Raw genomic sequence first — 16,398 nt, forward strand, 5'->3', positions numbered from 1 at the left:
AAAAAAAAGGTGTATGCCCTATATTTTAGAATCATTTTTACTAGGAGGTATGTGTTGGATGGAGACAACTATGAAAAACAGTGATATTGGCTCTGCAACAGCTTATCTTAAGCCACTTTTTTCTCAAACTAATTAGACAGCAGAACAGTGGTCTATTGAGGCTATTTATAATTCATCACAGTGAAACCTTATCAATTAAAAACATAAGCATAAACAAAAACAGTTTACAAGGTGTTTTCCTGGAAGATAGGAAAAATATCTTGAATATATCCGGACACATTGTCTGTGGGTTTTTTAAAGGATTATTTATTTACTTATTTTTATTTGAAAGGCAGAGACAGAGACACACAGACAAAGATGATCTTCCGTCTGCTTGCGGGTTAACTCCCTAGTTGTCTGTAACAACTGAGGGAGGGCCAGGTTAAAGCCAGGAGGCCAGAAGTCAATCCCAGTCTCCCACATGGGTGGCAGGGACCCAAGTCTAGAGCCATCACCTGCTCTGGCCCAGGGTGCATGTCAGCAGGTAGGTGGAATTGGAAGCGGAGCCAGGACTTGAACCCAAGTACTCCAGTGTGGGTTGTAGATGTCCAAGCAGCGTCGTAAGTACTGTGTTACCTGCCTGCCCCACATTGTATGTAGGGAAAGTCGTATAAACATGTAACTTATTTCCTAACCTATTTTTCTAGATTTCATGTGATCCCAGAGAAATTTGAATATATTTTGAAAAAAAGAAATTTATTTAGGCAGTATCACCAGTACTAGATGATAAACATACATTCCAAAATACATTTGTGTATATACTATATGTATATGTAGTGTGCATACATAGTTGATATATGTATTAAATAATAATTCAATCCATGATTCCGATCTTAAAATAGGTATATGAAAGTACTTTGTATTTTGAAAGTTCATAGAAAATGTATTTTGAAAATGAAAAATGAAATTATTTTTATTCAAAAAATGAGATCATGCATGGTTTTTCATAATAAACCTTTTATGGACTTTTTGAAGACCCATTGTATGCATAGATTTAAGATTTTTTGCCCCAAAGTAAACTTGTGTTCTAATTCCATTTTTCCACAGACTTTGAAATTCTCTTGCATAGATCCATCAAATATAATACAAAGCTCAGAAATAAATGTAGAAGTTTCATGGGTCAGATTTCATAAAATAAGAGGGAACAAAAGGATTATTTTATAAAAAAATTGAGATAACTGCTTATACTATGAAAACATAATTATGTTTTACATTAAATATAAAAAGAAAATTTAGGCTATTTAAGGAATTCATTTAAAAAGATAGCTTTAGAAGAACTGAAGGAAAATGGAATTGAACATCAGATAATTTGAAGGTCTTATTATTTTCTTAGCTCTGAAGCAGTACATTATGAGATGACAAAAGTAAAATACGTAAATATGTAATTTCCTTTAAAAACACCTGTGCAGAAGAAAGTAAGAGTTAACTACAACATATTCTTTAGGAAAAAGATTTGCCATAGACAGAATATTAGTTCTGAGATAACAGAGCTAGAGAAAAATAGGAAAAACATCAAGACACTCAAACAGGGCCAAAGGATTTATTCTCACTAGAGAAGATTCATAAAGTAGATAAAGATGAGCAAATATGCTCAAACTCATTTGTTATCAAATAAATACAAATTAAAGCAAAAGTCATCTATGTTGACACCCAGAGTCGATAGTTTCAATCAACATAACCTTTTTGGAAAGCAACTGGCAACGTGTTTCCAAAGTCATAAATGCGTTCATTCTGTCCAGAGTTAGCATCCTGAGGAAGTAAGTTGAAAGGAAAAAGACCCTAAACATGACTGTGCCTTGGCCGTAGTATTTATAGGATTTGGAACCTGGAAAATAACCAAGTGTTTGGCAATAGGAAGAATAGTTGAGTAAAACGAGGTGTGAGGGCCTGACGGTCCCAGTGGGCAAGGGCTCTGGCCCGATGGACGTTGCAGCCCAACTTTCCCTCCAGGGGCTGGGTCCCTGTCACCCTTTGTGTCTTTACTCCTTATCCAAGATATGTTAAGAAGGAGCCATCAGCCAGTGAGGATTTCCACGCTGGGTCTATCAAGCCGAAGCTTCAGCTTTCTAACCATACTTGCCCGGAACCCAAAGTCAAGCAGAAACACCTTCCCCTCTCTGGTGACTCTCCAGTACACCTCAAAAATGCATGCTGTCTCGCGCCACCCCAACCTGGCGCCTGCCCCACTGATTCCCAAATCTGGACTTGCTAAGTTTACTGGTGCAGATACTGTAAAGTCATCCTCCAACAGGGCTGATTGAAAGTATTCTTTAAAAAAATTTTTTTTAATTTATTTCTAGCTATGTTAAATGCAGAGCAACAGAGAGAGAGAGAGAGAGAGAGAGAGAGAGAGAGAGATGAATCTTCCATCTACTGGTTCCCTCCCCAAATGCTTGCAACAGCTGAGGCTGGGCCAGGCTGAACCTCAAGCCAGGGATTCCATCCTGAGGACGGGGCCACAAGTACTTGAGCAATTATTGCAACTCTCATTAGCAGAGAGCTGGAATAGCAGCAGAGGTGGGACTCAAACCCCGCACTGCAATGTGGGATGCGTCCCAAGTGGCTATGCCAAATGCCCACCGCCAGTTGGAAGCATTCTTAAAACTCTTCATTACCTTCTAGGATACACACTCTCCCCTCCTCCTCTCTGTCCATGCCTCCGACCCCTTGCTTGGCTCCTTCTCTCCCTGACTCTAAATATTGCACCTGTATAAGGCTCAGTATGGGCTGTTCCTCTCTTCTTACTTTATGCTTTGTCTGTAAACAATCATATCCACTCCCAAAGCCTTTATTTGTCATCTGTATGTTCCTGTCTCCTTTATTTCCGGCTTAGATTGCTCCTGCAGCTCCAAGCTGTGTCTAACTCAACATATCTTCTTGATGATCAACTGAATACAAAGGGACTTGAACATGTTAGTGGGGGTGACAGTTTGGTGTGGTGCTTAAGAGATCACTTGGATGCCTACATGCCATATTAGAATAACTGGGTTCAAATCTCTGCTCCACTCCTAATTCCAGCTTCCTACTAGTGTGCGCCCTGGGAGGCAGAAGAAATGGCTCAAGTAGCTGAGTCCGTGCCACCCACATGGAAGACTAGAGTTGAGTTACCAGCCCCTGGCTTCCACTAGGCCCAGCTCTGGCTGTTGGAGGCACTTGGGGAATAAACCAGTGGATGGGAGATCTCTGTCTGTCTGTCCCTGACTATTTCTCTCTGCATTTCAAATAAATATAAATGAATATTATTGTCAAGTTCATGGGAAAATTGTATTAAAAGATAAGTTTATTTTGTTGTAAACATTTTGAAATCCATGCATAGTTTTTTTATAACATGCATTTTTTAAAAGATTAATTTATTTATTTGAAAGTCAGAGTTACACAGAGAGAGGAGAAGCAGAGAGAGAGAGAGAGAGAGAGAGGTCTTCCTTCCGCTGGTTCACTCCCCAGTTGGCCACAACAGCCGGAGCTGCGCCCATCCGAAGCCAGGAGCCAGGAGCTTCTTCCAGATTTCCCACGCAGGTGCAAGGGCACAAGGACCTGGGCCATCTTCTACTGCTCTCCCAGGCCATAGCAGAGAGCTGGATTGGAAATGGAGCAGCCAGGTCTCAACCCGGCGCCCATATGGGATGCCAACACTGCAGGTGGCAGCTTTACCCGCTACACCACAGTGCCAGCTGCCATAGCATGCATTTTTAAAAGATCTCCCAGACATCTGAAAACTTTTACCCCAAGTCTGCCTCTCCTCTCTGTGTGTCCCATCTCAGCGTGTGGTAGCTATGGTAATTCTATCACGTGTTTGTTCACCCAACTCTTCCACATCCACATCCTGCACTTCCAGTCCTGCCCCTTGTTCCTTTTAGGGGTAACCTGAGCCTGTGGAGTTCTTCCCACGTCCACTGTCCCATCCTAGCCCAGGCCTCCATCCTGTCTTGACCATCTCTTCATACCGTTGGCTCTCCAGTTCTAGGCTACTGGAGTATTCTATACTTCTCCTGGGGTAGAAGCTCTTTCAGCGCGAAGACTCTAGATGTTTGGTTTGCTAAAATATCCAATATATCATCCAATACTTTGCATATTTTAGGAGCTTAATGAACATTTATGGGGATAAATAAATGGAATGATTACAATTACATAAAACCTATGTATGTAAGAACTGGAAGGAAATGGGGAAAATTTAGACGAGTTTTTAAAAACTTTCTGATAATTTCGTTGTATTGTTTGGTTAATGAATTCAATTTAAGACGTGGATATGTACAAGATCGTGTATGATATGATTGTGTGCTGTGCTGAGTGGGACAGACACACACTCCGGCCTGAGGAAGTTAGCGTGAGTGAGCGCTCAGCTGTTGGTTCAAGGTCAGCAGGTAGCAGTGGTTTGGGTCCCCAGCCCAAGTCCCCTGGAGTGAACTGGCTATCAGGCCGGGTAAAGTTGACCTGGATGAACTTGCTTTCTTCCAGCATGACTCTATGGCCTGGAAACAGAATGTTTTGAAAATGGAAAGACGAGGGTGACTCCTAGGATGTAGAACAGACTCGGCCAACTTATTAGAGGACCAGGGAGGCCGAAAGTCCTCGGTGGCAGTGCAGCGAGTCTGGGTGGAGGCCAGAGCCTTAACAGAAGGTGAACACCTGCCAGGCTGTTCACAGCCCCTCAGGAGGCTCCCACCTCCTCCACCCCCGCGCCAGGTCCTCGTCATGCACCTGACGCAATGGGAATTATTAGTGAAGAATCATAAGCGTAGAGGCGTGTCTTTCTGAGCGGGGGGCCTGACTGCCTTATCCTTTGGGTTAAAAAATTTCTCTAGGGGACATTTCAAGACCTTCAAGTGTTCCTCATAGACACACACACTCCTCCAGATTCTGATCATATGCTTGACCACAAGCAAAAACTTGACCAATTTTGCAAGCAGTTTTCACAGGCCGCTTTCTTGAATTACTGTGTAGGAGCATTCACGATAAGAAAGAGGAGGAGCAGGTGTTTGGGCCAGAGGTCAGGATGCCCATTAGGACTCCCATGTGCCACACTGGAGTGCTTGCGATTGCGTGCTGGCTCTACTTCTCCTTCTGGCTTCCTGCTCACACACACACTAGGAGGCAGTTCAAGTGGTTGGGTCTCTGCTACCCATGTGGGAGACCTGGATTGAGTTCTGGGTGCCTGGCTTCAACCTGGCATCTGGGCAGTAAGCCAGTGGATGGATAATAACCTCTTTCCTCCTCTCTCTCTCTTTCTGTCCCCCCATCACTCTGCCTTTCAGATAAATAAAAATAAAATAAATAAGTCAAATAAACAGGCTTTAAAAAGGAATGAAAGAGGTGTATCTTAACAGCCAGGAGTTTGAGGCACTTACTTTGAAATAAACCCTGGATCCAAGAGAAAAAATGAAAATGAAATCACGTGTTTGGACGGGAGTACTTGATATCCTAAAGATATAAATATTTTTAAAATTAATGCACAGATGAGTGTTTAGCACAATTGCAGTTAGACTCACAGTCTCCTCACCCCTTGGAGGAAATGGTTTCCAAGCTCCTATGGGTGAGTCATAGCTGGCAACTATGGAGAACACTGTGAAGATGAGGAGGGAGCGAGTGCTTATCAGATGTGGAGTGCGGTTAGTCACAGTAGTAAGAGCTTGATGACATCGGAATAGATCAAGAGATTATGGGAACAGAGCAGAGTTCAGAAGTAGATTCCAACTACATGGTAATATGATGTCTGGCAGAAATGATACTTTCGTTCAGTAGGAAAAAGAGGGAGGGTTTTTTTGGCTTTGTTTTTGTTTTTAGTAAATGATTATGACAAAGCTGATTAACCATCTGGATAAAAATTAAGTTGGACTCTTATCTCACACTGCATGTAAAAATAAATTCCAGATGGATTAAAGATTTAAGTTTAAAAAGTAAAACAATAAAGACAGTGGAAGAATTTTATATGTGCCTGTGGGAAGTGCTTATAGCCAAGACGAGAAGCCCTGTATTTGATTACATAAAAACATACTGTGCAAGGGTAAAAGATACCACAAACCAAAGTTACAAGACAAATAGTAGATTAGGAGAAAATATGTATCAGGAATGTGACAGATAAGGATTAATATCGGCACTATGCAGAGAGCCCTTAAAAATTGATAAGCAAAGCACACCCAAAGCAGAAATACGGTCCAAGAACAGGAATATGAGAGTCACAAAAGAACAAAACCAGATGGCCAACACAACAGCTGTTTCTTTCCGTTGGCTGTGCCGTGCGAGGCTTCTTGTGGCAGGTCAGAGGGGAGCTCCCGGGGGGCTCCATGGATGGGGCCGATGCAGACACCGTCATCCGTCGCCTGTGTCTTCCTCCCTGCAGACTACAGTGACCGTGCTGGGGAGCTCCTCCCCCAGACACTCGCAGTGCGTGGTGAGGAACCTGGACAGCGGCAAGGACCTGTGCCGCGGGAGGAGTCCTGCAAACCGGCCGTGTACCTGCACCATCCCCACCAGGCCGACCTACAGAGGTATGTGGCTCCCGGCCTCCTGCGCCGCCGAGGTCATGGATGCAGGAGAACCTCCTGAGTGGCCCAAGGAAGCAGGCTGAGTCACAGAGCCTTGGGATCCCCTCCTCCTGGGGACGTCCCCACGTTCCTCCTGGTGCCTGCTTGCCTCTGCTCTGCCCCCTGCTTTGAGTCTTTCGGGTCCCTTGAGCCTGGAGAAGGATGGAGAGAGGGTCTTTGGATAGGGGAATGCAGTCAGGACAGACCTCATCTAGCTGACAGCATCTAAATGGTCCACACAAACCAGAGATTTGAAAAGCAGGGGATGTCCTGGGTGAGATGAGATAGCAGAAAAGCCAGGGACCTATCAGCTTACGTCAGTGGCATTGGTTCACTCATACATGAAGTATTACGTAAGCATCATTGTGTACAAGGCACTCTGCCGCATGCTAGGGAGAGTGACACACAGCAAACCTGAGCTCTTCCTTGCTCACTGTGGGTGTAGCCTGTTGGGGTAGAAGTAAGTAGGCAGCTCACTACAGTGCGGGTGTAGATGCAGAGAGCACCTGGTACCCTGGGAAGCCCAAGAAAAAGATACCTGGGGATGGGGGAGGGGCACGGCAGCTGCCGGGAGGAAGTGACGTCCAAGCAAGACTGGTGTAAGAGAGCGGGGCCAGACAGAGAGGAGAGGGACGTGTATTCTTGGCAGAGACCAACATGCCTGATATCCAGGAAAGCAAAGCTTAGAAAAACCAGGAGAGGCTCTATAGGGGTAACGCAAAGGGAATGGGAGTGATGGAAAATGGATTCCAAAGAAGGCAGCCGGGGCGGGGGGCAATGCAGGGCCTCACGAGCCGTGGAGCCTATCCTGGGAGCTGTAAGGAGGCACGGTGAGGTTGCAGGTTGAGACCTGGCACAACCCGATTTTCTGTGCAGGAGGCACAGCTGTGTGTGGTCTCTCCTGCCGGAACTGCACACTAATCACACTTCAGTAAGAAAACTCGGGCTGCCACAAAGTCAGGCCAACTTCTTGTTTTGTCAAGACCTTTAATTTGAACAGTATCACCTACCATCCCCAGTAATCATGAAAGAAGGGACTAACACATGTTCATAACAGCTCTGCTCCCTGGAAGGAAGCGGATTTGAAAGGTGCTGCTCTGGCTACAGCGTGTGAACCTGCCCCTGTGCAGTTGGTGTGTGGGGAGCATGGCAGCCCACGAGATCCTGGACCCATCTCAGCCTGAGGTCAGGAGCCAGGAACTCCATCCTGGTCTCCCATGTGGGCAGCAGGGGCCCAAGCACTCGAGCCATCCTCTGCTGCCTTCCCAGGCGCGGTGGCAGGCGGCTTGATGCTAGGCGGAGCAGCCGGGACTTGAACTGGCACTCCGATACGGGATGCCAGCATCACAAGTGATGGCCTAACCTGCTGTGCCACAATGCCGGGCCCTAGGTAAATATTTTTAGAGAGGATTTTCCTGAAGGTGCAGAATTTCCTTTGAACATGCTGGTTTTCCCATCCTTGCTCGGTGACTTGTTTTATTCCTATGCTTGGCCAATTACAAGCTGAGATAGTGATCCCAGGGAGAGTATGAGATGTAAATGGGCTGTAAAATGGCTTTTTCCCAGTGATTATCCGTGGGAGGCTTGGAACTAGCTTTGGGTTCAGTCTGTTCGGAGCCTGGTGCTGTGCACTTTGACTGCCTGATGGGAACGGCCCATGGGGAAGGAACCACATACCGATCGAAATGTTAGCGAGCAGCTGGCATGCTTGCGTGCTCTATGCCGAGAGGGCAATGTGGGTTATATTTTTTAACACTTACTGCTATGCTCGACAAGGACAGGAACCCACTGTAAATGCCTCTTCACCCCCTCTGCTCCAGATGTTCTGGCTGTCAGCGTGACGTTCTCCTTCGGTTCTTGGAATTTGTCAGAAAGATTCAACTTTACCAACTGCTCATCCTTAAGAGAGTAAGACTGTATTTGAAATGTAAATATTCTCTGGTTGCTTGTAATTTATTTGTTTCATGCCTCAGTTTCCTAAAGAACTCTTTGGTGGAGCGGAACTTTCCAAAATGCCTTGGAGCGTGGCCTAGCGGGAGCCGGAGGAGCCCCTAGGCTCCTGCCCTAACATGTTTGCTGGGGCAGCTTCAGTGGTGGTCCCAGCAGGGAGAAGGGGCAGACTGGAAGGAAGTGCCCCCCCCACTTAGAACTGCCCCACTGCCCTGAGGGAGGGGTGCACCTTGCTCTGAGCCCTAATGCAGAAAGGAGACAGAGACGCGCGTCTCAGATCCCTGATGTTCCATTTGGAAGAGGGATGGAGGTTTCCATGGAAACATCAGCCGCTGTACAACCAGTGGGTCTGTCGTTCCCTCCTCGATACAATGGGCTGGCTCTGTGAGTGTCTTTAGGCCTGGCCTGGGGCCATTGTTATCTATGAGGAAAATAAATTCCATCTCCAGACAGTTGGGAGGCCATTCTAGAATTCATTTTTTTCTCATGGAGGCACTTTGAGAGGGGCCGGCTCAGCCCGGGTCCGTGATTTCTAAGAAACGGAGTGCGTTTAGAGAGGAAGAAGATGACACTCAATACAGAAAACCTCAGAGTTCATACAAATAGGAAACAAGAGGGAGATATAAGTAGAAGTTTACAAGGGGACTTCAGAAGTTCGTGGAAAGTACATGCGGTGAAAAACATAGATTTCAGGCCTTTTTAGTACCAAAATAAACATCTTTTCATTCTGTTTTTCCATGAACGGTTTGAAGTAGCCTCGCATAGCTCAAAGAAAGCTCGAAGACAATGTGTGTGTGTCCCCGAGCTTCAGAGGCTTCCAGGAAGGGAGTGACTGCCCCAGGTGCCACCATGGTGCGCTCATTAAGAACCAGACCCTCGGACCCAGCTCCCCGCCCCGCCCCGCCCCGACCAACCCAGTGCCCATTCCACGGGACGGCTTCCTGTTAGAAAATCACACCTGAGGAGTAGGTTAAGCATGCAAATTGCACACCTGCTTCTGGCTCACTCAGGTGCCGAGTAAACGCAGATGAGAATCTGTGGTTTTCTCCCGCGGAGCTGTGATGTCTATGCACCGTCGCAGAATTCCTCAGTATTTCTTGAGGAATATGAGAGTAGTTTAAAAAGTTCATGGAAAGATGGACTTAAAGGATGGGTTTATTTTGGCACGCAAAAAATTTTCAAACCCATGCACAGTTCTTTTTCATAATGTGCATTCTCTGTGAACTTTTCGAAGACCCTTTGCATGCATAGATTTCAAAATTTTTGGTACCAAAATAAACTTATCTTTCTTTCCATTGTGCATGGACTTAGTGAAGTCCCTTTTTTTTTTTTTTTCAATTTTTGACAGGCAGAGTGGACAGTGAGAGAGAGAGACACAGAGAAAGGTCTTCCTTTGCCGTTGGTTCACCCTCCAATGGCCGCCGCGGCCGGCGCGCTGCGGCTGACGCACCGCGCTGATCCGATGGCAGGAGCCAGGTGCTTCTCCTGGTCTCCCATGGGGTGCAGGGCCCAAGGACTTAGGCCATCCTCCACTGCACTCCCTGGCCACAGCAGAGAGCTGGCCTGGAAGAGGGGCAACCGGGACAGAATCCGGCGCCCTGACTGGGACTAGAATCCAGTGTGCTGGTGCCGCAAGGCAGAGGATTAGTCTAGTGAGCTGCAGCGCCGGCCAGTGAAGTCCCTTTGATTATAAAACATGAGCTGGGTCCCCTCACCCTGCCCTAGTCCTCCTGACTGTCCCCACAGAGACTTCCTGTGGTCTTCCCTTGCAATGTTTCCAGCCCAGCCCAGGTTGCCCTTGTTACCATTTCTTTTTTTTTTTTTTTTTTTTTTTTTGACAGGCAGAGTGGACAGTGAGAGAGAGAGACAGAGAGAGAAAGGTCTTCCTTTGCCGTTGGTTCACCCTCCAATGGCCGCCGCTGCAGCCGGCGCACCGTGCTGATCCGATGGCAGGAGCCAGGATCCAGGTGCTTTTCCTGGTCTCCCATGGGGTGCAGGGCCCAAGGACCTGGGCCATCCTCCACTGCACTCCCTGGCCATAGCAGAGAGCTGGCCTGGAAGAGGGGCAACCGGGACAGAATCCGGCGCCCCAACCGGGACTAGAACCCAGTGTGCCGGCGCCGCAAGGTGGAGGATTAGCCTATTGAGCCACGGCGCCGGCTCCATTTCTTTTCAATTTTTTTATATATTTATGTAACTTAGAGGCAGAGAGAAAGTGACAGAGAGATCTCCCATCTGCTGATTCCCTCTGCAAATGCCTACAACCGGTGGGGTTGACCCAGGCCAAAGGCAGGGCCTGGGAACTCCATCCAGGCCTCCTACATGGGTGGCAGGAACCCAAGTCCTTGAGCCATCCCTGCCACTTCCTTGGGTACACATTAGCAGGAAGATGTTATTGGAAGTGGAGCCGGGACTTGAACCCCAGGCACTCTGATGCACGTTGTGGGTGTCCCAAGCAATATGACACCGCCCCATCATTCCTTCTTTAACTTAGATTATTCTAATGTGTGTTTTCAAGTCCTCCACAGTTAGCCATGCAAAGTAGATTATTTGAACTCTTCCTTAATTTGAATATAAAGCAAACAGGAGCACTGCAGTCCCTCTGTTTGCCAGGTAGCGCTTTTTGTCTCCTATCTTGCAGGCAGTGGGCAGTGTGACTGCTGTGGGATTGAGGGCTTGCTGACATGGGGGTGGAAGCAGGGAGAGAGGGATCAGTCTTCAGAGAGACTCACCTGAGGCCAGACAAATAGCAGAACCCATTCAGAACCCGATTCAGTGGGTTTCTGTTATCTGGGACCAGCAGGTGACCCACGTTTCCATGGCAACACCCCTGCAGGTGTGAGGCCAGTCATCAACCCTGAGGGCGGCGTCCCAGCGCAGGGCACAAAGTCGGTGCTCTCTGCCCAGTCTCAAAGCACTGCCCTTGCTCCCCATGGTTCGTCCCGCCCATCCGGGGATTGTTTTTATCATCCTTTTAATGCTTGCACGCCGAATCACAGAGGGAGATTCTAGAACAGGAACGCTTTCCTAAAAATATGGGAAATTAAGTTGGTTTTCTGTGTTGCCAGATGTCCAGTGTGCGTTGGAACCGGCTGCACGTGGTGTAAGAGTGGGCGAAAGTGCATCCACCCCTTCACAGCCTGTGACCCTTCTGACTATGAGAGAAACCAGGTACAGTGAGCTTTTTGGTATTACAGGGTCTAGCCAGAAATAAACATCTGTGCCTCCCCCGCCCCACCCTGTCTTCCGTGTGTGTTTTGCACCCTGAGTTTCCCACCTGCTCGGAGGTTGAAGACACGGTCTGCGTTTCAGGAGCTCTGTCCGGCTGCTGTTGAGACGTCACCCACCACGCCAGGAGGAGGAAGACTCGGGGAGGGCAGAAATAGCAGCACCAACCCAGGCTTTCAGGTCAGCCCCGCTCTCACGACCATCACAAAACAAAAACCCTCTCAGTGGCGGCCACAGTTCCTCCTCCTTTGGGTCCCTTTAAGAAAAACTGCCAATTTCGCTCTCTTCCCAAATTCCCTTTTTCGCCTGTGGTTTTTAACCAAGTTGTACCTAATTGACTCAATACATCAACTGCACGGTCACATAAAAGAAATTAAAAACTCTGTAATGATGAAAAATGATGGTGTCTCGGGAGGAGTGACATTGTAAAGGTGACTTTGTGGCTCACTCTGGGAAAGTTTAGAGGGAAGTCCAGTGGCGGGTTGCGGGGGTGGGGGTGGGGGTTTCAATTCCAGCCACATATGGGGGACTGCAGAAAGCTTATGGGAAAATGGAATTGAAAGATCAATTTATTTCAGTGCAAAACTTCTGAAATCTCTGAGTAGCTTTTTCATGATAGACATCGTCCATGAATTGTTGGAAGACCATGTGCATGAGTGCAGAGCTTGATAGCGTGGCCACGTGTTTGGGGGGTTTTGTGTATGGCCGAAGTCCATGCAAACTAGCTTCAATTAGGTTATTTTTCGTAGTTTCCTATAGGTAATCTAACATAGTCATTAACTATGCTAAAGCACAGAGTTGTTCTAAATATGTACAAGGGTTCTGCACAAAAAAAAAATCTAGAAAATGCATGCTATGAGAAAACAAGGCATAGGTTTTGAATTTTTTGCACTGAAATAAACTTAATTCTTCTTTTTTTTTAAAGATTTATTTATTTAGTTTCAAGTCAGAGTTACATAGAGAGGGGAGGCAGAGAAATAGAGAGGTCTTCCAAGCGCTGGTTCACTCCCCAACTGGCTGCAATGGCCAGAGCTGCGCCGATCCGAAGCCAGGAGCCAGGAGCTTTCTTCTGGCTCTCCCCATGTGGGTGCAGGGGCCCAAGGACTTGGGCCATCTTCTACTGCTTTCTCAGGCCATTGCAGGGAGCAGGATCAAAAGTGGAGCAGCCGGGACTTGAACCAGCACCTATATGGGATGCCTGCATTGCAGGTGGCGGCTTTACCTGCTACGCCACAGCCAGCCCCTAAACTTAACTCTTAATGCCGTGAACATTTATGGTATGGGCAGAACCTAAGTGGCTCTGCTTAGTGCACAGCCAAGCACTTGACTTCACTCAGTGGATAGAAGTACACTGAGCATCTAAATGGGGTGAAAAACAAACAAAAATGGGCCAAGATCCTGCTCTCATTAACCTAGAAGTCTAGTAGGAGCAGACAAATTAAAAGCAGCCGCATTAAAAAAAAAAAAAAAAAAAAAAAGCCCAGTTTGCTATTCATGACTAATCTGTGGCTTTGACTTATCCATTTGCTGCTATTTAAGGTCAAGTGCCAATATAAATAAGTAGCAGATTTTTTTTAATCATTACTGAAAAGTTGACTGTAACTTTAGGTGAATTAAGTAACTGGCAGAGAGAATGTGAATCAAAATGGATTATGAACTTAATTAAAGGCATTAGAAAAGCTTGGTGTGCCAATATCTTGAGACTGTAAAGTCTTGGAGATTTTATTAAGCACTGGGCTGCTTTTCTACTCCTGCTGGTTGGTGAGACAAGACAAAATGACAGAGACTTGGATCAGGGAAACAGTGGCTTCTTCAGGATTCAACTTTGCTGTCTTTTCAGCTGTTTAAAATGTTGGTAACATACACATGGAGTTTGTCGTCTGCACCATTTTGACGTGTACAGTTCGGTGGTGCTGGGTACGTTCACCACGTGTGCAGCCACTCTCCAGAACTCCTCCATCTCACAACACTGAGATGCTGTACTCATTACGTTGTAATTGCTCATCCTCCTTTTCCCCAGCTCCTGCCAGCAGCCAATCCAATTCATGTGTCTGTGACTCTCACTCCGCTGGGCACCGTGTTTCTCTTCTGCTGATGGCTCATTGCACTTAGCATCATGTTCTCAAGGTTCTTCTATATGGTAGCCTGGGTCAGAATGCCCTGTCTTCATAGGCTCCCAGTGTGTGTGTGTGCGTGTGTGTGTGTGTGTGTGTGTGTGTGGGTGTGGGTGTGTGTGACGCATTTTGGTTATCCATTTAGTCATCAGTGGACACTTGGGTTTGTTTCCGCATGTTGGCTATTGAGGATAGTGCTGCTGTGAACATGGGAATACAACCATCTCTTTGAGACTCTGCCTTCAATTCTGTTGGGTATATGCCCAGAAGTGGAGTTTCTGGATCATGTGGTAATTCTATTTTTAAGTTTTTTGAGGAACCACTACAGTGTTTTCCATATTGGCTGTGCCATTTCAGCATTCCCTCCAACTGTGCATAAAGCCTCCAGTTTCTCCGCATCCTTGCCAATACTTGCTATTTTCTGGTTGTATTTTTTTTTATTGTAGCATCCTAATAGTTGTGAGGTGGTATCTCATCATAGTTTGGATTTGCATTTCTCTAACCATTAGTGATGTTGAGCATCCTTTCATATGCTAGCTGGCCATTTGTATATCTTCTTTGGAGAAATGCCTTAGCTCATGTTTTAGTGACTTGGTCTTGTTGTTGAGTATCAGGAGTTCTTTATATATTCTGGATATCAGCCACTTATCAGATGTCTCATTTGCAAATATTTTTTCCATTCCATAGGTTTCCTTTTTACTCTGCTGATTGTTTGAGGCACAGAAGTTTTTCATTTCGATGCCTGTGCTTTTGGTGTCTGATCCAAGACATCATTGCCAACTCCAGCATCGTGAAGCTTTTCCAATGCCTTGTTTTCTTCTAACAGTGCTATAGTTTTAACTCTTCCGTTTAGATCTTTGATCCATTTTGAGTTTATTTTTGTTTATGGCATGAAGAAAGGGCCTATTCCCCATTCCTTGTTTTTTTATTTGAGAGGGAGAGCGGGAGGGAGAGAAAGGGTGGCAGGAAGAGAGAAGGAGCTCCCAGGAACTGATTCACTCCTCAAATGCTTGCAGCAGCTAGGATTGGGCCAGGCTGAAGTCAGGAGCCAGGAACTGAATCCGGGTCTCCCACATGCATGCCAGGGACCCAGTGATTTGAGCCATCGCTGCCTTGCAGGGTCTGCATTGACAGGAATCTGGAGTCAGGATCCAGATCCATGAATCAAGCCCAGGTCCTCCGACGTGGGACTGGAGCATCTTTACTGGTGTTGCAGAAGCCAGGCCAAATGCCTGGTGCCCCATTCATTCTTAGCAGTTTTTCCAATACCATTTGTCAAAAAGAGTGTTCTCTTCCCCATTGAATGGTATTGGTTCCCTTGTAGAAAATCATTTGACCGTAGGTAGGTGAGTTTATTTCTGGGTATTCTTTCTGCTCCATTGGTCCATACATCTGTCTTTATGTCAGTACTGCATTCTTTGATTATTGCAGCTTTGTAAATAATTTTGAAATCAGGAATTATTGAGTCTTCCACCTTTGTTCTTTTTCAAGATTGTTTTGGTAAAAGTTAAACTTTTAATTTTGAGATAATTGTAGATTCACATATAGTTGCAAGAAAATAGTATGTATATCTTTTATCTAGTTTCTTCCAATAGTAACATTTTACAAAATCATAGCACAGGATCACACCCGGGATATTAACAGTGACTACAATGAAGATACCAAACAGCTCTGTGGTCACAAGGCTCCTGGTGCGGCCTTCCTGTAGCCCCACCTACTTCCTGCATCCCTCTCACTCCCCATCCATGATACCAGGCAACCACTAATCTGTCTCGGCATCTTGTCATTCCAAGAATTTGACACAAATGGAGTCATCCATATATGCCCTTTGAGGGACTGGCTCTTTAAAAAAAAAATATTTACTTGAAAGAGGAAGAGAGGGAGAGGGAGAGAGGGAGAGAGGGAGAGAGAGAGAGAGAGAGAGAGAGAATCTTCTGTCTACTGATTCACTCCCCAGATGGCCACAATGGCCAGGGCTGGGCCAGGCCAAAGCCAGGAGCCAGGAGCCAGGAGCTTCATCCGAGTCTCTACAAGGATGACAGGGCCCCAGATACTTGGGCCATTTTTCTTTCTTTTCCCAGGCCATTAGCAGGGAGCTGGTTTGGAGGTGGAGCACCCAGGACATGAACCAACACCCACATGGGATGCGGGTGTCTCAAGCTTTATCTGCTATGCTACAATGCCAGTCCCTGCAATTGGCTTTTTAAACCCAACATATTCTCTGGAAATTCACTCCAGTTCGTTTATGTATCAATAATTCATTTCTTTTTATTGCTGAAATGGGGTGGAAGCGTTTGAAACTTCTTTTACTTTAAGGGAAACAATAATGAATTCCCTACATCTTGGTTTCCTGTATTATCTTCCTGTGCCTTTTGAACTCTGACTCTGTGTGGTGAAAAGAATTGGGGTCACCAAGAGAGAAAGAGGAGGCTAAAAATAAACAAAAGCCCAGAGCTGTCTTGGGTGCTTTTAGGTGGATAAACCTTCAAAGTTTAGAGAAAGAAGTTTTGTTGGTACTGAAATATTTTCCTAAATGGATGACTCAG

General features: G+C 46.1%; 1 protein-coding gene across 1 annotated transcript in view; it reads left to right on the plus strand.

The window, feature by feature from the left end:
- The window catches only part of PLXNC1 (plexin C1), a 159,374-nt gene that overhangs the window by 69,394 nt on the left and 73,582 nt on the right, over positions 1-16,398 (plus strand). The window contains exons 6-9 of the mRNA XM_008256886.4: positions 6,377-6,524; positions 8,381-8,468; positions 11,579-11,681; positions 11,823-11,918. Of these exons, the coding sequence (XP_008255108.4) occupies positions 6,377-6,524; positions 8,381-8,468; positions 11,579-11,681; positions 11,823-11,918 (435 nt within the window). The remainder of the gene's footprint in view (positions 1-6,376; positions 6,525-8,380; positions 8,469-11,578; positions 11,682-11,822; positions 11,919-16,398) is intronic.

Source organism: Oryctolagus cuniculus, chromosome 11 (assembly GCF_964237555.1).
Source record: "Oryctolagus cuniculus chromosome 11, mOryCun1.1, whole genome shotgun sequence".
Classification (NCBI taxonomy): domain Eukaryota; kingdom Metazoa; phylum Chordata; class Mammalia; order Lagomorpha; family Leporidae; genus Oryctolagus; species Oryctolagus cuniculus.